The sequence below is a fragment of the Pieris brassicae genome, chromosome 9 (assembly GCF_905147105.1).
Source record: "Pieris brassicae chromosome 9, ilPieBrab1.1, whole genome shotgun sequence".
Taxonomy (NCBI): Eukaryota; Metazoa; Arthropoda; class Insecta; order Lepidoptera; family Pieridae; genus Pieris; species Pieris brassicae.
This window is the reverse complement of record NC_059673.1, coordinates 11,425,002-11,451,485: the sequence shown is the minus strand read 5'-3', so window position 1 is coordinate 11,451,485 and position 26,484 is coordinate 11,425,002. Positions and strand designations below refer to the sequence as shown.

Sequence of the window (26,484 nt, the reverse complement as noted above, 5' to 3'; positions counted from 1 at the left end):
AAGATTTTTTAAATTATATTAAAATTGTTATAACTTAACGTTTATTATTTCGAGAAGTATTTCTTAAAATTATAATATATAGATAATAAGGCGTATTTTTTATAGAACGGGGCTAATCTGATGTTAAGTGATTCCGCCACCCATGGATACTCTCGTGGCGTAAATGGCACGCTCAAAAAATTCGAATTTGGACTAACTAGTTTGAATAATTTTTAAAGTTATCGCATACTTTAGTCGCATGAGTATTCATTAAGTGTCATTGTCGGCGCGCGCGCACTCATAAATGAATACAACTTCCAGTATTGTTAAAACTTTATTGTGCGATGGACGTATAGTGCGTGTATTGTGACATTATCTGAACTATTTAATATGACTACAAAAATGGGTGCGAAAGAAGTTATACTGATATTTCATATTGGTGAGTTTAGGTGTTAAGATTTTATTTTAATTTTAAATTTACTTAATCAATCTCTTGGTCAATAAAAAAATTGGTTTCTAATACGGATTGGTACATACAAGAGATATTTAATTTTACTAAAATGTAACTTGTAAAAAGAAAATTTATTTAAAAAAAACTAAACATAACAATCAAATATTCAGTATTTACAACATAATTTCCTTAACCTTTATAAAAATCATAAAAAATCAATAAAAAAAAATTAAAACAAATTTAAAAAGTTTGGTCCCTGAGGCAGCATTTCCTTGCTGTATTACGATACTTATTCGTTGAGCGAGGAAAGCATCAGTTCTGGGGTCACTGGTACTATCTACCAGGCGCCACTTAAATCTTTAATTAGCGCCTGTGCATTTGAACCTCAAGAGTGTCTACTCCAAAGGGAACAAAATCGAAATTGGAGGAAACTCTGTTATATAGAGTTTATTATTTTTCGCCTGCTCTACGGCCACCCAACCTATTTTGCTTATCGTCTTTAGCGATGCCTGTTGGCTCCAAAATGGCTGGAATAGTGACGGAGGCAACAGAACGGTGTATGATGTCGTTGAGCTCGCTGTGGCAAGGAAAAAAGACCCGCACTCTTTCGGCAATGGAGACCATGGTGTCCAAGGCTAAAGCCACAATGAAACTACATTTGTAGTTTTTAAAATGTTAAGTATTATTTCGGTAAAATGTCTGTGATTTATAATATATTAATATGAATATATGCCTCGTTATCGTTCTATCCTTATATTCTTCGTTGGTCATCTCAATTTTCTAGTTACAATTTATAGTGTTAAGTTTGTTTTGGGAACCCCGACACAGATATGATTCACGTAAGATCTAACGACTTCCAGTCATATATTATATGGAATAAACGCATTTTTCTTTTCTTTCCTTTTTCTTTTTTTTTGGTATCTCCCACCGGACTGGGCGACAACTACTCCAGAAATAGCCCCGTGATAGGTTTGGGTATGTTTAATTACGAAGCTAGCCGTAGTTCAGCATACGTTTCTGTTTATATTGGTCCTTACATTATGAAATTGACTTTTTGTCGTACTGGCCACTTTGACCTCAAATATCTCCTCTTTGGTAATGAATTCCATATTCAATTTTTTACAGCTGTTTCAGCAGCAATGCACGAGGCATTTGTTTTTCAATAACCATGATTAACTTAATTTTCCCGTTTAAAATTTGGCACTGGCAACGGTCGAATGATTAATGATGTGTATGGTGGCGGTCGCAAAAGAAAACACAGTGCGTTTTTGGTTTCTGGATATTTTGCTCTGTAGAACAGGCCCTGTTGACGGTCGGAGACCAAAGTTGATAACTAAGAATTGCACGAGGCTATTTTGTAAGTGGACCCATCACAAACTACGTCTGATTTAGGTGCATGCTGCGGTGTTAGTGATAGAACTGTATTTATCCACTTGAAGCAAATTGATCCAACAGATAAAGATTTCTTTCGAAATTTGGATAACTTCTTGAATGGTAAAAAATTCAACTCTGATGGGGCAGTCGAAACTGCCTTCAAAGATTTTATTCATTCCCATTCTAATCTTGTTCTAGTAAAGGGATCAATGAACTACCTATAAGATGACAAAAGTGCATAAATGGCAAAGGTACATACTTTGATACATAAAATATATTCTATTTAAAAAAATCCACTTTTTGTTCCTATGCAAAACTTCCCCAACTTTCCCAATGCAAAACTTCATAAAAACGTCGTATATGAAATCCCTTATAATAGCTGTTTTAGAAAGCGCTAATACTAATATAAACACATTCTCATACTCACAAATTAATGTTTTATATCATTGCTCTTAGTTAAAATTGAACTTATCTGAATCATAAAAATGCCATAGGTGAAAAAAGTTGAAAGGATCTGTAAAAAAATAATATTATTTATAATAAAATTATGTTTAACACAAAGCAGTGTTAACAGTGAATAATCTAGTGTTTTAACTTATACCTGAAGCTGACTAACCAGCTGCCAGTAGAATATTTAAAAACCAATACGATACCTACATAAAAGGCTTCAAGAAGAGAGCGTACCATTTCCTTTAAAGCTAGCCCACCCGTAACCTTCTTGGCATTGTAAGTGTTCAAAGACGGCGGTAAGCACTTCTTTCTAAGTGACCCACTTGTTCATTTGCCCCCTAACCCATAGAAATAAACCGAGTAAGAAATATCTAAACAAAGTGCACTTTTAAACAGCCTGGGTTATAAAGGCACATGTGTACTACTTGTATGACGATATTCAGTGTTCATCATATTTACTAGTGGACATTCGTACACTAAATTACCATCGAAATATACAGTATACTCTATTGTAACGTACCGGAATAAGCAATTCTCGAGACACTGTGAAGAAACCCATCGGGTTCGTCTCAGGATAATTGCCTAACACGACCAGTTGAAATATATCAACTTCTGAGGGAGTCGCCTTACCGTCCGATGTGACGAGTTCAGATAATTGTCCTAATTGATGCCTTATAATATCCACCTGTATAATTTTGCAAATATCAATGTTAATGGAAGACGGCTTTACCCATGAATTAATTTGTAACGTATCAGTACAAGTCTTTTAATATTAGAATATAAAATAATCCAAATTTCAGATTGTATGTACTATTTGACTATTTACATTTACACAAGTAAACATATTTCTTTAAGGCAAATGATATGATGTAAGATTCAAAGGATTTTAACAGCATACGAGAGTCATACTTTGGACAGTCAAGACTCTGAATCCTTACTTTATATTGTTATTGGTTAAAGGAACCATAATCATGTTCGCAAATCCTTGCTTATTACTTACTCTTAAAGTTCACACTAGATGATAATCTAAACATTATTCTTAACACTTACCTCTTTGCGCATTTGATACGATGCTTCCACATACAATATAGCTCTAAATATATGAAATATCATCCAAGTGAATTCCAAACAAGACTGCATTATTTCATATTCATAGTCTAAAAAAAACATGTGTCTAATTATGTAGAAGTTATACTTCTTTTTTGTAACAAGATAATTTTTTTTATCTTTCGCCTTATTCTACGTTTGTAGAATAAACGTGACTAACAATAGAAAAAAGATATTTAATACATTGAAAGTTTTATTATAATGCATTATCTAGATAAATAAAGTTTATTTCAATATAACAAAAAAAAAATTTCTACATAATTATGTAATAAAAATGTTGACTATACTAACTACAGGGTGTCGGTTTCTTGTGACGGTGTGCAGGTGTCAATTTTTTGTGACGGTGTGCACGCGCACTTTACTCTCATCATTTTTGCCTAACGCGCCAAAAGTAGTATAACTTCAAAATAGTATGTAAATGCATTACATTTTAATTTTGAAAACATAACTGTAGATGAAACCACAATGATGAGTTGTGTTCCATACATCCACTGTAATGCTTATACTATTACAAACATAAAGAGGAATCGTGATGTATAATGAAAAATAACATTCAGAGACATTAAAAGTTATACAATACAGAAGAAACATTGTTTCTTAGCGTGAACATAAGATTATTTAATAAGCTTTAAAAAGTTGAGCGTAGTAATGGTGCTTAAATAATGTGAGTGTGAATAAACATACCTGCCGATGTAAACGTTACTGCGAAGTTGTAGACGGTACCTACTAAATTTACCGTAAACATTAACGATAAAATCACAGCCAATACATTATCCTTAGTATTGTATTTAAAAAAGGTGTTACATGTGCTCACGAACGCCTTGCTGAGTGCACCAACAGATATACAAATATCACACATCGGGGGTTTGGGCTTTTTATCTGTGCAAAAAAAATCTATGGTAAACATATATATTATACTATATTAAGCTGAATTATAACGTTTCGTTCGTGCATTTATTTCGAGACGAACGACTAAGGGGTATTTTTAACTTTTTTAGGACATATAAACATTAAAAAAAATCTGTTTCGTAGAGATTTATACGTAGTTGGTTCCAAAGTTTTGTCACTGGCACATGTTTTTTAAATTTCGAAATGATTATATACTTAATTAATAAAATTATTGCATTATAAATGTTTCACTATTGTTTTAAATCAAAAAACGATCACTTTCCGTAATTTTTCACGATGTAGTGGACATTGAAAGAAAACCGAATAGATATTATTAAGTTGCACCGTTGTGGGCACTCCCCGAGTACCACTTTAAAGTCGCTCAAAAATTTGAATATAACGCTTTGGTTTGTGTACCGTACTATTGTTAAACTGATCAGTACTTGTGTTTTTTCATTATTTCCATTTCTGACAGAACTTTGGGACCGACTACGTAGTTTAAAGTTATTTTAAGTCATCCCCCAGCGTACGGGACGTCGTGAAAGTAGTACACAGTCAAAAGGACGTGAACCTAATAGTGATAAACTTTGACATCTTTCTAAAACAATAAACTTGAAGTTTGGGTGTTTCCGCACGATACGAGATTTCAAATATTAAATAAGTGCAAATTAGTAATCTACAACGTAATGGTATATTTGAGATTTTCGATTTCCTGGGTGCACATATATGATCAATTAACTTAAAATATTAATATGTATCCGTTCCGTTCTACGCCCTTAATTTGAGAACTGGTAGTAAATGTAAAATTAGAAGCATTTAATCAATTTTTTTTGACGTTCATAAGTGTACATTGTGTTACCTATACGAATAAATGATTTTTGATTTTGTATGTATTGTAAATATACACTATTAAATAAAAGAAAATAAATGAATGAGCAACTCTGCAATAACAAATATATTGCTAAAATTAGTACTCACACCAATAAAAAACACAATTAGGCCGGAATCTAATTACTTTTGAATCTGATGTACAATAATATCGATATTATCTACCTACATAATTTGAGATATCATTATTAGTACCTACACAAAAGGAGCAAGTTTATCAAAGGAACGTCTCCAATTGACCTTGTTTCCCAAAATTGTAAGTATTGGAGAGGCATAGAGGCATGCAGTGAGGGAGTGTGCGGAATCGACACAATAGATGTGGAAAAAAATATTTTAAAACATTTGTGTTTTGTCCAACGCCTTAAGCCCACAAAGCTCATTGTACTTTTACCCTTTATGTAAGAAATTCGTTAAGAGCATAAAACGATTGAGCGTCTGTTTGTAAGCATTTCAACTTGGATAGGGAATAATAATAGCGGATATATATTCTTCGGAAGGAATATGGTCTAAACTCTTCAGCATAAGATATTTGCTGATATTTGCCGCGCTTAGTAATCATAAGAATTTTAACATTTATAGGTATTGCCATCGCGGCAATTCCCTGCTTTGTTTAGGGTATGCGACCACTTTTACTAATTAATAGATTATGTGGCCCTTAACTAACCTCCTACTCGCCATGTCGCCGCCTGCGCGCAGCTATTTTATAATAAGCTAAGTTATTTTATAATAAGCTAAGTTATTTTATAATAAGCTAAGTTATTTTATAATAAGCTAAGTTATTTTATAATAAGCTAAGTTATTTTATAATAAGCTAAGTTATTTTATAATAAGCTAAGTTATTTTATAATAAGCTAAGTTCTTATATAATAAGCTAATTAAATTAACAATGATCAATGTACACTGGTGTTCTATATAACACCTGTCGTAATTGTTCCTAGACATTTACAAAAACAAAACAAGTTTTTTTTGAATATAACTGACATATTGAAATAATGTGTTAAAAATTTATCATGTATATATTTAGGTAAATACCTGATTTAATGTCAACAATAATATCCATGAGTTCAAATTTAATGGTTTCCATATACTTGTGAATTTCAAATTTTATAAAACTCGATTTGAGCTCAATCAAATTTTGTGCAACTTGAATTGTAATAATTAGAAAATATCGCGCGAAAACGGCCACTGAAAGAAATATAAAAAAAGTTAACGTATAAATATAACGTATAATATATGTATGTATAATGCGCGAATTGCGTTCTGTAGTTTTAAATCCCACGATAGCTATATAAAGACGCTATTGTTTCCTTTATCTGCTTTTGGACTTTCTTTCTATGTACGCATTTAACATTCGCTCGAACGGTTAAGGAAACCGGCTTGTCTTAGACCCAAAAAGTCGACAGTATCAGAAGGCTGAGCTACTTGCTTGCTTAATTTTATAGTAAATTAGCAAATGATCATGAAACATCTACAGAAATCTGAGGCCCAGACCTAAAAAGGTTGTAGCGGCATTGATTTTTTTATTTTATTTTATCTGCTTTTGGCGTAAGAAAGAAGCATTTACAATCGGGTTGCATAATATGTAATTTAATAATTTATATTACTTTATCATAAATACTAACTAAAAGCCCTCTAGCTCTAAGTTAACAACTAATTTAAGAAAGCATCAGCTGTGAAAATCTTTTTTTGTTTACTTTCCTTTCTAGGTAGGAACTTATTTAAATGTTTTATAAAATAACCAGTACCTTCGAACTTTTTGTAGAATACATACGGAAGGAAACTATTTCCAAGTCGTATTAAAAAAAACAACATGATCAAAAGACATCGCCTTCGCTCTCTTGCAAGATTACTTTTTTTATTTATCTGAAAAAAGATACACAAATATTGTATATTCAGACTATAATACATATTCAGCTCCATCTCATCGCTCTCATTAGAGCTGGTGACTTCTTTAGACTTTCTCGTGAGACTCACTCTCACGAGCACGTCCGCTCGCGATGTGAAACAAAAGATAAAACGGTGCGTATGATAGTAATTGAACAAATCACGTTGAGACGTGGTACAATCAAGCGACTATTTTTGAATTTTGTATTTTATTTAATGCAATTTTGTTATTAAGGCTTAACCTCGGTTTAATACAATTACTAATACTATATATAAAATAATAAATCTGTGGCACGATAAGGATGTTATTTTATTAAATAATAATTACCGGAATACAATCTATCAATGATCCCAAACTACCTTTACTGCTTAATATAGCAATGTTTAAAAACATCGTTTGTGCAATCCAATCAAGGATCCTTAACACCAAAGAAATAACATGAATATCCTCCGTTATTTCCGAAGAAATTATGTAGAAGAAGAGGGATGTGAAATGTATACTATCTGAAAAGTTATAAAATAAGATATGAGCCTATACGTATGTTAAAACAGTTTACACATTTTTTAACGTCAGATTTCTTAATCTGATCTCTTAATTATTATAAATAAATATAATAAAAGTAGGTGATCACTCGATAGCTGATGCTATCAGTAGGCAGGCAGATTTTCGGGTTTTGCCATGCCATTTTCATCACGATGCTTTCTCGTACGAGCAATTTTTAAATGCATATATTTAAAAAAACAAATACAGAGACCTAATTTAAACGCTCAGGGTTGAGATTAAAAAAAAATGATGAGAAAATTAGACGGCTTCAAGGACGAGGCTAACATCCTACTTGCCTATTAGAAAAAACAATTGATCATAAAACGAACGAAATCAAACCTACAAGGTTGTACCGCCAGTATTGATATTTATAAAACCGTTTAGTACTTACCAAGAAACACTATAAATATGTACTCGTAGTACGAGGACTTCATAAGTTCTATACGAAACCCATCTTCTACTGGGTAAAATCTAATAGGAGCCAAACCAAATAAACGTGATAATGTCAGTAAAAACCTAAACGAACCATTTACAACGCATGACCCATCCATGGCCAAGTTCAGTATATATATTAAGAGTGTGGAGCAACAAATTGGGCTATGATTTTCTACGTGCTCGTGTACCAAATAACCAACTACAATGTTAAAGCTTTCTGTAAATATTAAATGTTAGATTTAATCAACGGCTTTTACTGCAAGCGACTTTGTAATTTTATTACAATATAATTATACTCCAATCCGTATGTATGGGCTACACTATAACGCGGATGTTATGTACTGATCACATACAACTAAATATTCAGGATATAAGTGCGTGATTATGATATATATAGAAAAAAAATAACAAAAGTCATCTCTTTAAACGTTACAAAAGTATTATTATAATTTTTTAAACAAGTCTGCCAGATAGGTTATTTTAATATTTAAGTTTAGTATATTTTGTATTGGAATAGTTTTATTTAAATATAAATATTACTAAATATCCTTATTTTTAATTTTAAAATATACACACAAAAAAGAAATATATTATTTAATTAAAAACAAAATTGTACGAGTCTTTGTCTTGGGTGTCCTGTTTCCGATGTCAAGGAAAACAAACGTTTTGGTAGGCACAGATCTGATGTGATGTCATACCGCATCCACGGTTATTATTATGACACATATTTTGTGCGTCAATGGCACTGTCTTTGGTTACTTTATAATCCCATAATAGCCTACTGCATTAGAACCAAGGATATAGAACCTATTACCCTATCAGTAAAATCTTATTTAACAAACAAAGTTGTTCTTTTGTTTTGAGCATGTTACTATGGAGAATTCATAATAAGTTCTCGTATACAGTTTTTAAATATAATTATTTTATTAATAATAATTCAGTTTTCTTAATAACTCTAATGTGATTTTTAATTTCCAATTTTAATAACGGCCGATGTGTATTCAAAACTAAATATGATTTGATCAAAATTTGTATTGTATTTGTCCGAAGAACAAATATTTATTATTATTTTTTACAAGGGAAAGGATCTGATGTTAAGTGACCGTCGCCTATAGACACTTACACTGCCAGGAATCTCGCAAGTGCCTTTCCGGATAATGTATTCCATCTATTATGTGTGTTTTTAATTAACATAAGAGACACAGATACACTGTATATAAGCCCAACGGCATTAGCTTAACTTTATTTATCAAAACCACTTGTTGATAGGTTTCCCTTATTCCTTCAAAAATATCTTCATTTTAATATTAAGTTCAGATAATTGTCAGTATTCATCATTTTATAAAAGAGCCTCACAACAGGCTTTACAAAAGGTTATCTGTTGTAAACCAAGCGCCAACTTATTAATGTTCAATAAAAGTGATAATGAGTATCAATTATTTTATGTGTATACACTTTGTATATTGTATTTCTAAAGCTAAAATACTCTTTTAAAATCTTCTTCCTAATCCCTTAAAATCGTGTGCTGCATAAAATCTTCCGGTTATACTTTATGGCATTGAATCATTACCATCCCTTGTTATCGCAGAAAAAGTGGGCCATAATCTTACAGCCAAGCCTTGCATATCTTTTGACAATTGAAAAGGATTAGTAAATGTATATACTTCAAATGACTCTAACGTCATTAAAAATTGTATTTAGGAACGCGTTAATATACTAAAATTGGTGGAAAATTAGGAATACAGGTTATATTTTTCTATATTAAGTGTACTGTAATTTGACTGGTACAGAGTGATCAAGGGCAGCAATTAAGTATTGATAAGATTTATCATTGATCAAAAGTTTCATAGTCAAAAATAGATTTTTTTGTGCATTTGGATTTAACGTTTAGTAGCCATTTAGCAATTTCTTAAATAAATTAAATTGCTTAGAGAAAGAGCTAGTAAAGTTTTATTACAAGTTAACTAATCAGGTCTATGTTTCGCACCCGACGGACCATGTTCCGACTTAAAACCCGTGAACGCCGGGGTTACCGGGTAATTGACCGTTAATAAACATTTCTCCAATATAAGCAGGAAGGCACCAAATATTTGTGAACACTTGCAAAGGCAGCGAGAATTTCCTAGGTTTTACGGCGGAATGTAATTTATATTATTTATATGGCGCCCATAATCATTATATGCGGCAGCAGTGTGCGCTTCAACCACTAAAAAAGCTAGGAATTACGAAGCAATTAAACTCAGTGCAACAGGGCTTCGCGCTAAAGCTGTATAGAGCTTACGAAACCGTATCACTGAACGCCAGCTTGATCCTCGCCGGACTCCAAGAGGCTGCTGTGTTATACGAAGCGAGGGACTCAACCTTGATAGAACTTGATATCATATTTTTGGCTTATAGAGACCAAGACCGTCCTAGGTTAGACAGCTAGCAGTAAAGCTATATAAGGATGGAAGTAAGGTAGAGGAATTGGTCAGTGTTTCCTTATGAAAAAATAGTGCCGAATTAGAAAGCCATAAATTGAAACAATCTTCATGCTGTCCCGTGTACCAAGTTGAACTGGTAGCAACTCAAAATATTTTTTGTCATCCAGCAATCTTGTCGCTATCTGCAGAGTATATACTTCCGATGTGCACTCGAAGCTATTTCCACTCTTTCAATCTCCTTGTAGTTGAAATCCCTAAGGACTTTAACTTTTTTTGGGTTAAAGCGCATACGGGCATGATGGGGAATGAAAGAGCAGACCAACTGACAAAGGAAGCTGCGCATATAGAACAGGCGCCCGTGTACAATAGTTTTCCTAAATCACATCTGAAGAAACATCTACGATATGTTGCATGTTTAAGTTTTTCCTTCCAAATGTTGCTTCGGACTTCGGCCATAGTTTTAAAAATAAAATCAACTGATCTCACAGATGTTGATAGGTGACGATTATTAAGCACCAAACAGTTCAAATTCTATTTTGCAAATGATGCATAGAAGTTACTTAATCCTCCTCCTTAGTCCTCTGACGACAATATTGTCGGGAAATTAGCCAAATAATGTATATAAGAAAAATGTATTTAAAGTGTTAGAGGTCTACTGCAGGTATTGGCCAACCGTTTCGATCATTATATTTTAAAAACCATAGGGAAGCCCTCTGTACCTAATAAATGCTGGGTCAAAAATAACAAAGGCTCTTAGTTATTCATAGGTGACTCACAAAATGAAATCTAAAATATTTTTTGATTATATATAACAACTGTAAAAGTTTAGTTTTACTCTGAAATAGTATTTGCGTAATTGCATAAAGATGCGTACTACATTTTGCAAAGTGCAACGCGACGTAAAATCGTAGAATACATGACCTAAATATCTTTAACTGTTTCATAAACGTACTATAAACAACAAATTGCTATTAACGTTTGTCTTTTTCACTCTTCTAATAAATATGAAGAACATTGTACAATTCGTTCATTTGATTGAACTTCTTTAAATCAGTCATTTCGTACTTTATTCCATCGTTCTAACGTATATACACTGACAAAAATAATGAAATTAAAAAATATAAGTTACATAAGAAATATTATTTTTATTAATTTTTAATTATTTTTTTATTACTATGTAGTTTATGAAAATTGTGAATTCAGTAAAACTGTTAAAAGCATTTAGTAACACATTGTCCATCTTTCAATTAAAATATACTTTTAAATTTACATTTATTTTCAATTCTTAAATCATGGGCGTAGAATGGGTGAAAATAACTTACTTACTTCCAAATAAACAAACTTCATTTTAAAAAATGTTTGTGAGGAGCTCGAACCACCAATAATATACACGAGTAATAGTACTTTTATTTTTTAGCCTGATGGCCACTAAGCCATCACTTACTTTCACTTCAGATGTTATAAATTGTGCAGTACGAGAGAAATCGGCGATACTGTTGTAATATATTTTATTACTTTTGTAAATATGGTAAATTTAACCAATCTGGACCGAGACAATACCGTAGGTGACAACTGTGGATAGTATCTGTAATAAAATAATATTTTATCTTAAAGGGTTTCATCAAAATAATAATTGAAGAGTAAACAGAAACAAGTATAAATAGTACCGTGCTAGTTACCATGGTAATCAATTTTAAGTGCCTTGAATTTAAGATGGATCATATTTAGAACGAAAACACACAGATCAAGGAGATTCACGATTAAAAATAATTTCGATTTCACCATAAGCAGCACCGGTTTCCTACAACGCATACACAGTGTGTCCACGAGCGTCACTTAACTTCGGAAGTGCGTCCTGACAATTAGTTTATATTTCATAATAAAACTTTAAATGATAAAACGAAATACACATATTATATTTACCGGACCAATCAGCCCTCGAGACACCGTAAAGAAACCCATAGGAATCAGTACAGGATTATTGATTATCACGACGGTCTGAAAAATTTCAGCTTCCAGAGGAATTATTTTTCCAACTGACGTGACTAGTTGAGATAACTTTGCTATTTGATATCTTACTTCGTCCACCTGTCGATTTAAAATGACACGACTGTAATGATATGTAACGTATGTACGTTTGACCTTAAATGACACTAGATAAAATAAGAAGGATCCCGACTTTAAAGGGTTCTCATATTTAGCTTTTGTGCGAGTTGTAATTTGTACAACTGGTATTTAAACCTTAGGTTTTATGGGCAGTTTTATTCTGCTAATTGCATTATGTCATTTTGAAATACGAATACAAAAATGTCATTTTTAATATACCAAAATACATTTTACAAAAAAACAACAAAGACAAAATTAGATTTTGACTTTTATAGTCTTTAAAAAGTAGAACATAAATATATTGGATACGTTTGTCCTCAATGAAAATTTGTTAATCTATATTTGAAAATTGATATAATTAAATATAGCTAACTCGCTAAAATTACTTACTTCATTACTTATTTCCGACGGTGCATCCACGTATAAAATAACTCTAAATAAATGAAACAACAACCAACCAAGTTCCACAAATATTTGATACGTCTTAATATCTGTAAAAATAGATAATAAAGTATAAACTAAAATAGAGATTAGTCGAATCTATCCCGAAAATCTTCATAGACTAATCAAAAATGAAACTACGGAAAAGTAGCTCATCATACCAGTACCAGCATAAGTACAATACATACCAGTTGATTTACAAGCTTGTGAGAAGTTGTATATAGTTCTTATTAAATTTATTGTACACGTTGATGATAATGCCATGGCCAGTAAATTTTCGGAAGCATAGTATTTATAACAAATGTTACATACTGTCACAAAAGCCTTACTGAGCGCACGAAGAGATATCATAATATCAGACATTTGTGGTTTGGTCTTCTTATCTGTTAATAGGTAAGAATCATCAGCTTTGTCTTTATCTATATATTAAGATAACTTCTTAATTCTTCTTCTTCTTCTTAATAACTTCGATATAATTAAATATAAACAGAATATTAAGGATTCTTTTTAAATTTTGGCATATTAACGCCCCCTGTTTTTGGTTGTTAATTTGGTATTTGCAATATTCCAGTGTATTTTAATTCCGATATTTTTACGAAAGCTGCCGTAAAATTGATGGGCTTATATTGATAGACCTAAGAGTACAATCAAAACCTAAAAATACTTCATTTTTGTACTTTATATACCATATTTTATAGAATATAAATATGTGGGTGTATATAAACTATGTAAATGATCGGTTTACATGTCTTTGTTTCCTAATTTAAAAATATATTATATAATTTCATCAAAATAGCATGTCAGCGTCATTTAAATTAAACTAAAACTCAAAATAACTTTATTCATATAGGTAGACTAGTACACATGAACGTCAGAAAAGAAGTTAAATTAATTTTAACATTACATTTACTGCCACTTTGCAAGTAAAGGGCGAAGAGCGGGGAAGAAATTTTCCGCCACTTTTTTAAATCGCTAATTTTAAAGCCATACAAATTGTTTGAACTGAAGCAAATCAATCCCAAGGATTAGGTCATCAGGATCATTTAAATATGTCTCAAATTTATAAAAAGCTATATTGAATAATTTATGTTCAACGAGAGCTTTCAATTTATTCAGTGATAATCATTTGAGTTTGCTTGGGAGTTTGTTGTAAAAAAGAGTGGTTTATCTTCTGGAGCCTGGTTGGATGTACGCTTAAATTAATTTTGTTTCGAGTATTATACTGGTGAAAGTCACCATTTGTGTTAAAATCGTTTATATTTTTTTTTTACATACAACAAAGGTCCAAGAATATATTAACAGATAAAGTCATGACATTTAATTCCTTAAACTTATTCCATACCGACTCTCTTGGGGAAACATAACATATACCCCGAACAGCCCGCTTCTGCAGCACAAATAAGGATTGAACCTCAGCAGCAGCACCCCATAGTAAAATACTGAACAACATAACGCTGTCAAAGTAGCTATGGTACACAATTTTAGCCTTATCAGTAAGCTGTCGAATTTTCTTTACAGCTGCTGCAGAGCTCAGCTTATTTGAAAGAGTCTCCATGTCTGGGCCCCACTTTGCTTTACTATCTACGAGTATGGTTATGCCAATAAATATAGTTTTATCAACAAAGTATACTTCAATATGTCCTATTAGTAGCAACAACTAGCTATAACTATAACTAATTTACAGTATCTATACAGTAACTATAACTATAGATACAAAAATCGGAAGTTATCTCTAACCTGATTTCATGTCAGCAGTAATAGCTGCGAGTTCAATTTTGATTGTTTCCAAATACTTATGTAATTCCAATTTTATAAAGCACACATTAAGCTCAATCACTGTTAACATAAGCTGAAAAAATATGCCGAGAAAAAAATCCACTGTCACTATAACAAAATATAAATTAACATATTTCTGGATCTTTTTCGTCAAATTTTATTTATATTATTCATTGATTTCCATGGATTATGACAGGCTGGTTTAACCGTGACACTCTAAACCATTGCGGATTGGATTAAATTCTCTCTAATATATACGAAATTGTATATTTTAAATAAGTCTAGTCTAACAAGTAGTTCGCCTATCGTTAAAACGTTAATTCCCAATATCTTTTCAATCGCACTTTAAAAAAACAAAACAAACAACCTTCAACGTTTACGGTGTATATATACGGAAGCAAGCGCAACACAATCCGTAAAGTAGCAAACAAATTGATCAATGTATATCGTCTCCGCTCTTTTACTAAATTATATTCTTTATTTATCTGCAAACGTTAAACATATGTTATATATTTATCATGATAAGAAGTGTTATTTTATTTTAAGTTCCTAGTGGAGTGGTGGTAGCATAATTAGAACAATTGTTCCTTGTGCACAGAAAGCCGGCGTGAAGTGATTCAATAAGTTCAACCATTATAAATCGTACCCGCGTTTCGTGTGGTGAGTGAGATCCGTAGAGACATCCCCCCAAATAATATCAACTAAACGTATCAAACTAAGAAAAGGACCGCCTTTCACACTCACCGTGGAGTTCACATATTATGTTAGGCGGCTCAATTTCAGCAGCTACACTGTCCCCTACAATTTAGAGTCTGCGAAGCGACCTGTGGTTTTATTATTCTTACTGAGACTCAGATATCCTCCCAGGCTTGGACTTCCCACCACTTTTACCTCTTCCTTTCCTCCTCATTGAAGAGGCTCGAGCCTTCTGGTCTTTCGCCAAAGCCGCCTTGATGGACAAGAGATACCACACTGCAGACCTCTTAGACCGTCTCTTTGCGTGCACATCGACTTTCGATTACCATGGTAGGACACCACCGAGTATTTCACGGAGTGATACTTGCACGATACCGGGAACTATATTCCAATAAAGTGTTGTCTGTAAAGTCATATCCTTTTTGACATTCTTAAGTCGAGCTGTTTGGATGGCATTCCCCCAATTGCGCTTCACGCGTTTGCTGCTGCTTCGATCCGCGCATTTCCAGTACCTGTTGTCATGGAGCTCCTACTCCTTGGTCGGAGCTCCCCAGAACGAGCTTTTTCCACTTGAACGTATTGAAAGTAGAAATGTTCGAATCATCGGCGATTAGTTTCCGAACGGCTTGTACTTGGCGTTGCGTAGAGTTCTGCATCTTCTACCGCTATTACCATGGAGAGTGTTTGGAACAATAACTACAGCTGAGTTTTATCATTATCGGTCATCGGTCAGGCGGAATACGAAATTACACCGATACCACCACGACTTATTACAACGCACCATCACTATCTGGAACTCTCATCTGGCCTCTGAAGTATTTTCCCAACCAAAATGAGTTAGGGTCTTACAAAATCAGAGTGTCAATGTTGTGCTCGTTTACCAATTGTTCCATAAATAAACTTATCTAAACGACTGACGAACTTGAAATTTGAAAAAACCATAATTTTCTTTCACATTTTAAACATTTTAATCACATGTTACGATAGGCATATTTTATCAAAACCAAAGCAATGTATTAATAAATTATTTTTATACAGCCAACAAAAATTATAAAACAAAAGCTCAATCTGTGCCATGTTATATAACGTAACTTTTGCAATAAAATTGTAATATTTACCGGAACGTGTTCTAAAAATACGCTCATACGAGTTTTACTGCTTAATACTGCAATGTTCAAAAACATCAATAGAGGTAACCAATTCATAACTTTTATTATAAATAAAATAAGATGATATCTTTCCACAATTCCCCTATAAAGGTTGTTAAAGTAAAATTTAACCTGCAGAACATCTGAAAAATTATTCGTAAGTTAATGATGAATATTCTACATCCAATTATTAGTAAAAATAAATTGTTCATAGTTTTTCCAAATTAATTTTACTGAAATAAATGCTACTTACTAATAATTCCTACAAATATATACTCATAATACGAGGACTTCAAAAGTTCTATACGACACCCATCTTCAACTGGCTTAAAAGTGATAGGAGCCAAACCAAATACTCGGGATACCCGTAATATAAACAGGAATGAACCATTCACTACGCATGACCCGTCCGTAGCCATAATAATATTGTTTTGTCTACAAAGTGCTACGAGTAATTATAGCAGTATTTATTCTGCTACGTCGTAGCTACCTGTATGTTATTAGTATATAATTGTAATCATATCTCTATGGTAGATCTGAAATGCAATTGTATACAATTTTGTTGCCCCAGTAGCTTAGGTGGTGACGCAATATTAATAGAAATTTTGTTTTATGTATTTGATTGACTATACCATGGTCAAGGAAATTAATGTTTGTAAAAGTGATTTATTATTTACGAAGCTGTTTTATAATCATGGTATTAATCTCTATCGAAATTACTACCATGAAAATATTTTATTCTGAATAATATTGCTCAGTCAATTTCAATTATTACCTTTAGAGATATTTTAAACAAAATATTGTTTAATAAGAAGTGATCGAGCCCTTACCTATGAAATGAAATATCTACTACATTAGCCTCATAACCATACAATCTTTTTAGTTATCGGTATGAACAAACATAGTCGTTATTTTGTTTTGTAAAATGTAACTATGGAGAATTAACATCGAACTTTTCGAATATATGTATATATAACATATTCGAATTTATTCGTAAACATAATCGAAACACTGACCGATAAGGTTAACATATTTTATAACGAAGGAATATATTGGTTCTTTAACACCATACTAATGCGCAACTAAAGAGACAAAAATGTGTGTCTTTTAAAAGTTTAAGTTTAAGTACGTTTTGTTGGTCCCTTGTCGACTTTTTATCAATAAGACGTTGATGACGCTTCTATTACACACCTATACAAAAGAAAAAAAGAAATGAAAACAAGATATTTGGGAAACAACAGATATATTAGGGTAGCTTATGTGTGTGCGGGTCGAGCTCTCGACCGAGGCGGACGTGTCATTTGTGAAGCGCAGACGCTGTTTTGCTATGCGTAGACGTACCTACTCTTCACGAGTATTGATCGTCTTTGGTTTGAAGAGTTTCGTTTGTGTCTTGATGAAGAGGAGAGTTTGTGTCTTGCGTTGATTAATTTCCGCATTCTTTTATTAGTTTTGGTATAATTGTTCAAGGTCATGTGTTGACTAATTTCTGCAGTCTTCGGATAATAGGTAGAGTATTCGTGGTTCTTAATTTATCCATCTGGTGTATAAAACTCATTAATGTATTAGTAAACATAATTCAAGGAGGCAAACTGTAAAGAAAAAATCGAGTTCTCATTGTGTGGGTATTGGTAAAGCTACGAAAGCTTTAAAGGAGACTAAAGAAGAAGCGGTGGAAATTGCCTTTGAGAGGCACTTATGGAGTAAGACTTTTCGCAAGGAAGTCGGAAAGAAGTCTGTGATTAAACCGTCATTTCCTCATGATGAAGATATTGAATTTCTGGGCGCAGTAGATATACAACAGAGAGTGGAGATAAGAACAGCTTAGCTTCTGGAGTTTGCAAAAAATCCAGGGAATGCTACTAAACCTCATTCTGACGATCTGCAAAATGCGACAAAAGACTTGCAGGAGAATATTAAATGTTTAACGTCACGTTCAGTGACAGGGGAGACTCGCCGCCTGCAGGCGGATAACAAACGTCTGCGAACCCATGATTACTAGGAAAAATATTGATTACTAGTCTATCAAAATGTGCAGTTCTAAAATTACCGATGACTACGACATTTATACATTGTTTTGCAATTCAAGAATTTCATAAACTCCTTTCCAAGTGAATGGTTACAGGCACTAATATTTGGTTTATCAAGTAAAATAAAATAAATCAATGGCGCTACAACCTTTTTAGCTCTGGGACTTAGATTTCTGTATCTGTTTCATGATCATTTGTTAATCGAATAGGCAAGTAGGTGATCCGCCTTCTTTACTTGACGCACGCCATCGACTTTTTGAATCTAAGGCAAGCCGGTTTCCTCACGATGTTTTCCTTCACCGTTCAAGCTAATGTTAAAGAAAATCCATTAGTGCACAGCCGGGGATCGAACCAACGACCTCAGGGATGAGAGTCGCACGCTGTAGCCACTAGGCCAACACTGCTCATTATAATACAAGTACTTATATATATATTAACAATATAATTCTCTTTTATACCATCCGTATCCCCTCAACGTCCAACGTTCCACAATACAGTGCTTCTTAATGCAGTTTTTGCCGCGCATCACTACTATGTAGAACCAGCTGCCCACTGATTCTCGAAACAATTCGACTTAGCGTCCTTCAAGAAAAGAGTGCAACAATTCTTAAAAAGCCGGCAAAGCACTTGCGAGCCTTCGGGCAATGTGAGTGTCCATGTGCGTCGGTATCACTTAACATCAGGTGAGCCTCTACATCGAAATGTGTTTAAAACCTTTGAACAAACACGATTTTGTTCTTTCAACAAGTTATCACATCTAGAATTGTTCATTGGTTTCATAATTATTAATAAACTTCATATTAAATACATATACAATATTCAAAAGCTGAAACTATATTTAAAATTTAGAATCTAAGCGACCAATTTCTTTTAATATACATGTACATACTACATATGGTTAATAATAATGTCATATATTTAATAAATAAATATTAGTTAAAATAGAGTATTGAAATAATTGATTGTAACGCCATCTATTTTCCGAGAAATTTTCTGGAGAGACGCGTAATTTTCAAAACATTTTCTATTTCATTTTGACTGATCTTAATTAATTATTTAAACTAAACAATACTGTGACAGATATAGAAATATTTCACTCACTCCAATCTAAACAATCCACATTTTGTGGTATTTTATTGTTCTCTTTTCGGGCACTGAATCTCTATCTATACACTGACATAAGCAGACGAACATGAACATTGAAGGTAAAAAATATATGTAACACAATTTACATTTATTTTCAATTCTTAAATCAAGGGCGTAGAATGGTCGAAAATAGCTACAAATAAACAAAGTTTATTTTAAAAAACGTTTATGAGGAGCTGCAACTACCACTGATATAAACGAGTAACAGTACTTTTATTCTGGAGTCCGATGGCCACTCAGCCTTACACTTCAGGTATTAGAATTATGCAGCACTCGAGAGAATTATCTATACTGTTGTAATATATATATATATATTGTTACTTTTGTAAATAGGGTAAATTTAACCAATCTGGACCGAAACAATACCGTAGGTGATAACTGTGGATAGTATCTGTAATAAAATAATATTTTATCTTTTTAATAATTAAATTTTTTTTTGATAATTAGTTTTTATTTCATAATAAATCTTTAAATGATAAAACGAAATACTCATGTTATATTTACCGGACCAATCAGCCCACGAGACACTGTGAAGAAACCCATAGGAATCAGCACAGGATTATTGATTATCACGACGGACTGAAAAATTTCAGCATCCAGAGGCATTATTTTTCCAACAGACGTGACTAGTTGAGATAACTTTGCTATTTGGTATCTTATTTCGTCCACCTGTCGATTTCAAATTAAAATGACACTACTATAAGGATATATAACGTTTGTACATTTGACCGGAAATGAGACTGGATTAAATACGAAATATAAATGGACTTGTCTAAAGGATACTTTAAAGGGTTCTCATATTTAAGATTTCTTATTTTAAGTTTTGTGCGAGTTGTAATGTGTACAACTGTTTATGCCATTTTTAATACACCAAAATACATTTTACTAAAAAAAACAACAAAGACAAAATTAAAAGGGTATGTATGAATAATAAGGATTTTAACTTTTATAATCTTTAAAAAGTATAACATAAATATATTAAACACGTTTGTCGTCAATGAAAATTGTTTAATCTAGATTCGCATCTATATTTAAAAATAGATATAATCAAATATAACTAACTCGCTAAAATGACTTACTTCCTTACTGATTTCCGACGATGCATCCACGTATAAAATAACTCTAAATAAATGAAACAACAACCAACCAAGTTCCACAAATATATAATATATCTGAATATCTGTAAAAATATAAAAAAAAAACTATAAGCTAAAATCGCAATTCGCAAAAAAGTGGTCAAATCGATCCCGCAATTGTATATAGCATTGACGTGACTAATCAAAACATGAAACATACCAGTTGCTGTACAAGCTCCTGAGAAGTTGTATAAAGTTCTTATTAAATTTATTGTACACGTTGATGATAATGCCACGGCCTGTAAATTATCGGAACCATAGTATTTATAACAAATGTTACATACTGTCACAAAAGCCTTACTGAGCGCCCGAAGAGATATCAAAATATCAGACATTTGTGGTTTGGTCTTCTTATCTGTAAATACGTAAAAATCATCAGCATTCATCATTTGCATTTTTCTATTGATTAAGAAGTTATAGATATAATTAAATATAAACAAATAATAATTAAGATTATTTTTAAATTTTGCCACATTAACGCCACATGTTTTTGGTTGGTAAGATTTTTTTTAACGAAAGCTGCCGTAAAGTATTGTCAATGGCTTATTATATTGATAAACAAACCGTCACAAAACACCAATACCCTGAACTTAGCTATAGCGAATCTTTTACATTTTTTAAGTTATACATCTTTTGGTGCGTTAGGGAAAGGTGATGAGAGTAAATTGTTTTTATTGTTAGTGTCGTTTTTTGGGAGAAAAGAATATAACTTCTAACGCGTGTTATATATAAGTATATTTAGTACATTTTTTATAGTTTATATACGGTCCTTACGACGCGCGTCGACTGCTGCGTTACATTACTGAACCGGCACAATAATGAAGGTATTTTAAACCGAATCATTACCTGTGATGAAAAATTGATTATTTACGATAATCGGAAGCGCTCAGCGCAATGGTTAGATCCTGGCCAGCCAGCCAAATCCGGCCCCAAGCGAAAATTAACCCCAAGAAAGTTACTTGTAAGCGTTTGGTGGACTAGTGCCGGTATTGTTCATTGCAGTTTTCTCAAATCTGGCCAGACTATTACGGCTAATGTCTATTGTCAGCAATTGCAAACCATGATGGAAAAGCTAGCGGCTAAACAATCTAGGCTGGTCAATCGCTCCACGCCACTGCTACTTCACGATAACGCTAGACCACACACTGCACAACAGACGGCTACCAAATTAGAAGAGCTTCAATTGGAATGTCTAAGACATCCTCCGTACTCCCCGGACCTTGCTCCAACAGATTACCATTTTTTTCGAAATTCGGACAACTTCTAGCAAGGGAAAAACATTTAACTCTGATGGGGCAGTCCAAATCGCCTTCCCAGATTTTATTGATTGTGCCTATGAGATGGCAAAAGTGCATAGAAAACAATGGTTCATAAAATATTCGACTTTTTGTTACTCTCATACAAAACGCCAATTTCATATGTAAGGACTTAATATATATATATAGTATATAAATGATTGGTTTACATGACTTTTTTCACTATATAATAACTAGCTATAACTATTTTACAGTAACTATAACTAAAGATACAGAAATCGGAAGTTATCTCTTACCTGATTTCATGTCAGCAATAATAGCAGCGAGTTCAATTTTGATTGTTTCCAAATACTTATGCAATTCCAATTTTATAAAGCACACATTAAGCTCAATTACTGTTAACATAAGCTGAAAGAATAATCCGAGAAAGAAATCCACTGTCACTATAACAAAATATAAATTAACATATTTCTGTATCTTTTTCGTTCATATTTTAAATCGTATAAACAAAGTTCAGTTATTATAGACTTCGTTATATGAATATATATATATATATATAAAATAAGTCTATAAAGTAGCTCAGCTATGTTTAAAACATATATTTCAATATCTTTCCAATCACACTTTAAAAAAACAAAACAAACAACCTTCAATGTTTGCGGAGTAGATATACGGAAACAAGCACAACACAATCCGTAAAGTAGCAAACAAAGTGATCAATGAATAACGTCTCCGCTCTTTTACTAAATTATATTCTTTATTTATCTGCAAACGTTAAGCATATGTTATATATTTATCATAAGTAGTGTCATTTTATTTTAAAGTTCATAGTAAAGTGGTGGTTGTATGATTTAAACATAATTGTTCCTAGTGAACAGAAAACCGGTGTGAAGTGAAGCAATAGGTACACCCTATCGTGTTTCGTGCAGTTAGTGAGATCCGAAGAGCACATCCCCCCCCAAATAATATCAACTAAACGTATCCAACTAAGAAAGGCACAGCCTTTTACACTCGCCGTGGAGTTTCCAAATGTTAGGTGGCTCAATTCCAACATCTACACTGTCCCCTACAATTTAGAGACTGCGAAGTGGCCTGTGGTCTAATTATTCTTATCAACAGTCAGATATCCTCCCCGGCTTATACTTCCTCCCACTCTGACCACATTCCTTCCCTCCTCCCTTAAGGGGCTCTAGTAGAGACCAGGAGGTGCTTTGGGGAGAGCCTCAAAGCCGCCGTGATGCACTGCGCCGAGAATGAATCGTTGGACCATACCAAGAGAAGCCTGACCTTTTAGTACTCTTTGCGTGCATCTCGAATTTCAATCACCAAGGACGGACACCACTGATAATTTCACGATGTGATACTTGCACAATTCCGGGAATTATATTCCAGCAAAGTCAAATCTTGTTTTGACATTCATAAGAGCTGGTCTGATGGCATTTCCCAATTATGCTTCGCGCTTTCGCTCCTGAGTTGGCTTTGGTCCTAACGCGCCTTTTCCTTACCTGTAATCGCTTGGCACGGTCCCAAACTGCTAAAAGATAGCTTTAATACACCCAATCCCACCCCACCTAAAACAGGCAATTGCTCTGACACCTTTATCTCTGTTACTCTACTCTTCAAAGAAACTCTTTTTAAAGCCTCAACCAGCATTGGAATACTGGGCGTTGACACATCGAATGACATTTAGTTTTATTTGACGTTCATATGGAAAGAAAAGCTAAATTAGCCTCAAGGATCTTGGTCTAATCTGCAAAGCGCGACGGTAGTTCAACCAGGCCCTCCTTGCAACTCTAAAAACTGCAAGTTCGCTTCGCGCATCTTCTATCGCTTTTAACATTGAGAGTGTTCCGAAGAGTTGATCGGTATAATACCTACATCTGAGTCTCATCATCGGTGGTCGAGACAGAATACGAAATTCCACCGGTACCACCACGGCATTTTACCACGCACCACCACTATCTAGAACTTTCTTCTTGCCAATGAAGTATTTCCGAACCAATTTGAGTTAGAGTCTTACAAGATCAGAGTGGACGAATACCTACAAGGCCGGCAATGCACTTTATGGCATTGTAAGTGTCCATGTACATATATGTTCCATAAAAAAACTTACCTATAAAATATGAATTTTCTTTCCCATATTATTTAAAATTTTAGCCACACGTGATAATATCAAAACTATTCATCTATAATAAATCAATTATTTGAATACAATATTTACAGCCATCAAAAATAACAAAATTAAGTTATAGCAGGTCAATGTGTGCCATGAATATTATGTAACTTTTGGTATTAAATTGTAATATTTACCGGAACGCATTCTAAAAAAACTCTCATACGAGTTTTACTGCTTAATACTGCAATGTTCAAAAACATCAATAACGGTAACCAATTTATCACTTTTATTATAAATGAAACAAGATGAAATTTTCCCAAAATTTCCCAATAAAGGTTGTGAAAGTAGAATTTGACCTGCAGAACATCTGAAAAGTTATTCGTAAGTTAATTGTATATATTCTACATTCAATTATTTCCAAAAAAATAATTGCTAATAGATATTCCAAATTAATTTTACTGAAATAAATGTTACTTACTAATAATTCCCACAAATATATACTCATAATACGAGGACTTCAAAAGTTCTATACGACACCCATCTTCAACCGGCTTAAAACTGATAGGAGCCAAACCAAATACTCGGGATACCCGTAATATAAACAGGAATGAACCATTTACTACGCATGACGCGTCCGTTGCCATCATTGTATTGTTTTGTCTAGAAAGTGCTACAAGATAGGGTAGCAATAATTGTTATTCTGCTACGTCGTAGCTATCTATACATTAATACGATATGAATGTACTTATATCTCTACGGTAGATCTGAGATGCAATTACATACAAATGCATTGCCTTAGTAGCTTAGGTTATGACGCATTATTAATAGAGACATTGTATTATGTATATGTTTGACTATACCTACCCTTTAATTTTAAAACATTGTGATTAATTATTTACGAAGCGGTTTTTATAATCGTGATATTGACCTATATTAAAATTAATACATTATAATTATTTTATTCTGTATAATATTGGCCATAATACCAATTGATTTTTATTCAATCAATTATTTTAAAGAACTCGGCAACATACGAATGATCGAGCACTTTCCTACTGTCACGAAGGACTAGGACACTAACTGTACGTCACGAAGACCCCACGCTCAACAAGTACCTTATTAAACGAAATAACTACAACATTAGCTTCACAACCGTACAATTTTCACCGTTATCGGTATGAACAAACATAGTCGTTCTTTTGTTTTGTGAATAGTAACTATGGAGAATTTACATACTTAGACTATATAGGTATTTATAATATATTCACAAGTATTCGTTAATATAATAGAAACACTGGCCGATAAAGTTTTACAAATAGCAAATGAAGAAATATATTAGTCTTTTAACGCCATCTTAATGTGCGCTAGTAAAGCGATTATGTATAGTTTGTCTTATTTAAGTTTAAGCACGTTTTTCTAGTCCCTTTTCAATTTTTATCTATAATAATATTACAGCACTTGTTTTATACACCTGTATAATAGAAGAAAAAACATGGAAGTTAGATATTTGGGAAACTATAGATATAAAAGGGTAGCTTATGTCTTAATCGGACTAATGAGGATTTAGGAAATAAATAAAACATTAAATGATATGATTTAAGTGTAAGGACGTTAAGGCTTTTAAAGAAAATAGCAAAAAGGTTAGACGATATCATAGGGGACCGAAGAGCTGGCAGCTACCACGGCCAAAGAATAAGTCTATTCAAAGGGGGAACGCTGCCAGAATATTCGGAACCGTGCCTTAAGCGACTCCTTTTAATAATATATTTTAACGTTTGTTATTGCTTTTTTATATATCAATTTATGTTAACTGTAAGATTACTTAATAAATATTATACATAATAATTGTAAATATTCATACATGTAGCAAAAATATTTTTTTATATAAGATGTTTTCATAACTACATAAATTTGTCTACTAAGTCTGAAAAAAAAATGTATCCCCGGTCTTGGGCTCTGAGCGGTTAAGTGATTGTCTCTTTGTTTTTCGTTTCATTGTAATAAAATGATGTTTTATATGTTTATGAAAAAGAAAAAAAATTATAAAATTATAATTTTTCTACCTTTATTTTAAAGTAGAAAAATTGTGTAGTAAAGTGCTACGCTACGCTGTCCGTAGATAGCACTATGATATAATATGATCATTTAGGTTTATATCACTAGTGTAAGACGCACATTTTAATACTTCAATTGTGAGGAAAGTTCAAGAC

At 32.8% G+C, this 26,484-nt stretch overlaps 1 protein-coding gene across 1 annotated transcript in view; it reads left to right on the top strand.

Annotated features, from left to right (window-relative positions):
* Window positions 1–287: 287 nt before the first annotated feature.
* LOC123714276 overlaps window positions 288–26,484 on the top strand; it is a 65,051-nt gene continuing 38,854 nt past the window's right edge. The window contains exon 1 of the mRNA XM_045668484.1: window positions 288–418. Coding sequence (XP_045524440.1) covers window positions 370–418 — 49 coding nt within the window. The 5' untranslated portion in view covers window positions 288–369. The remainder of the gene's footprint in view (window positions 419–26,484) is intronic.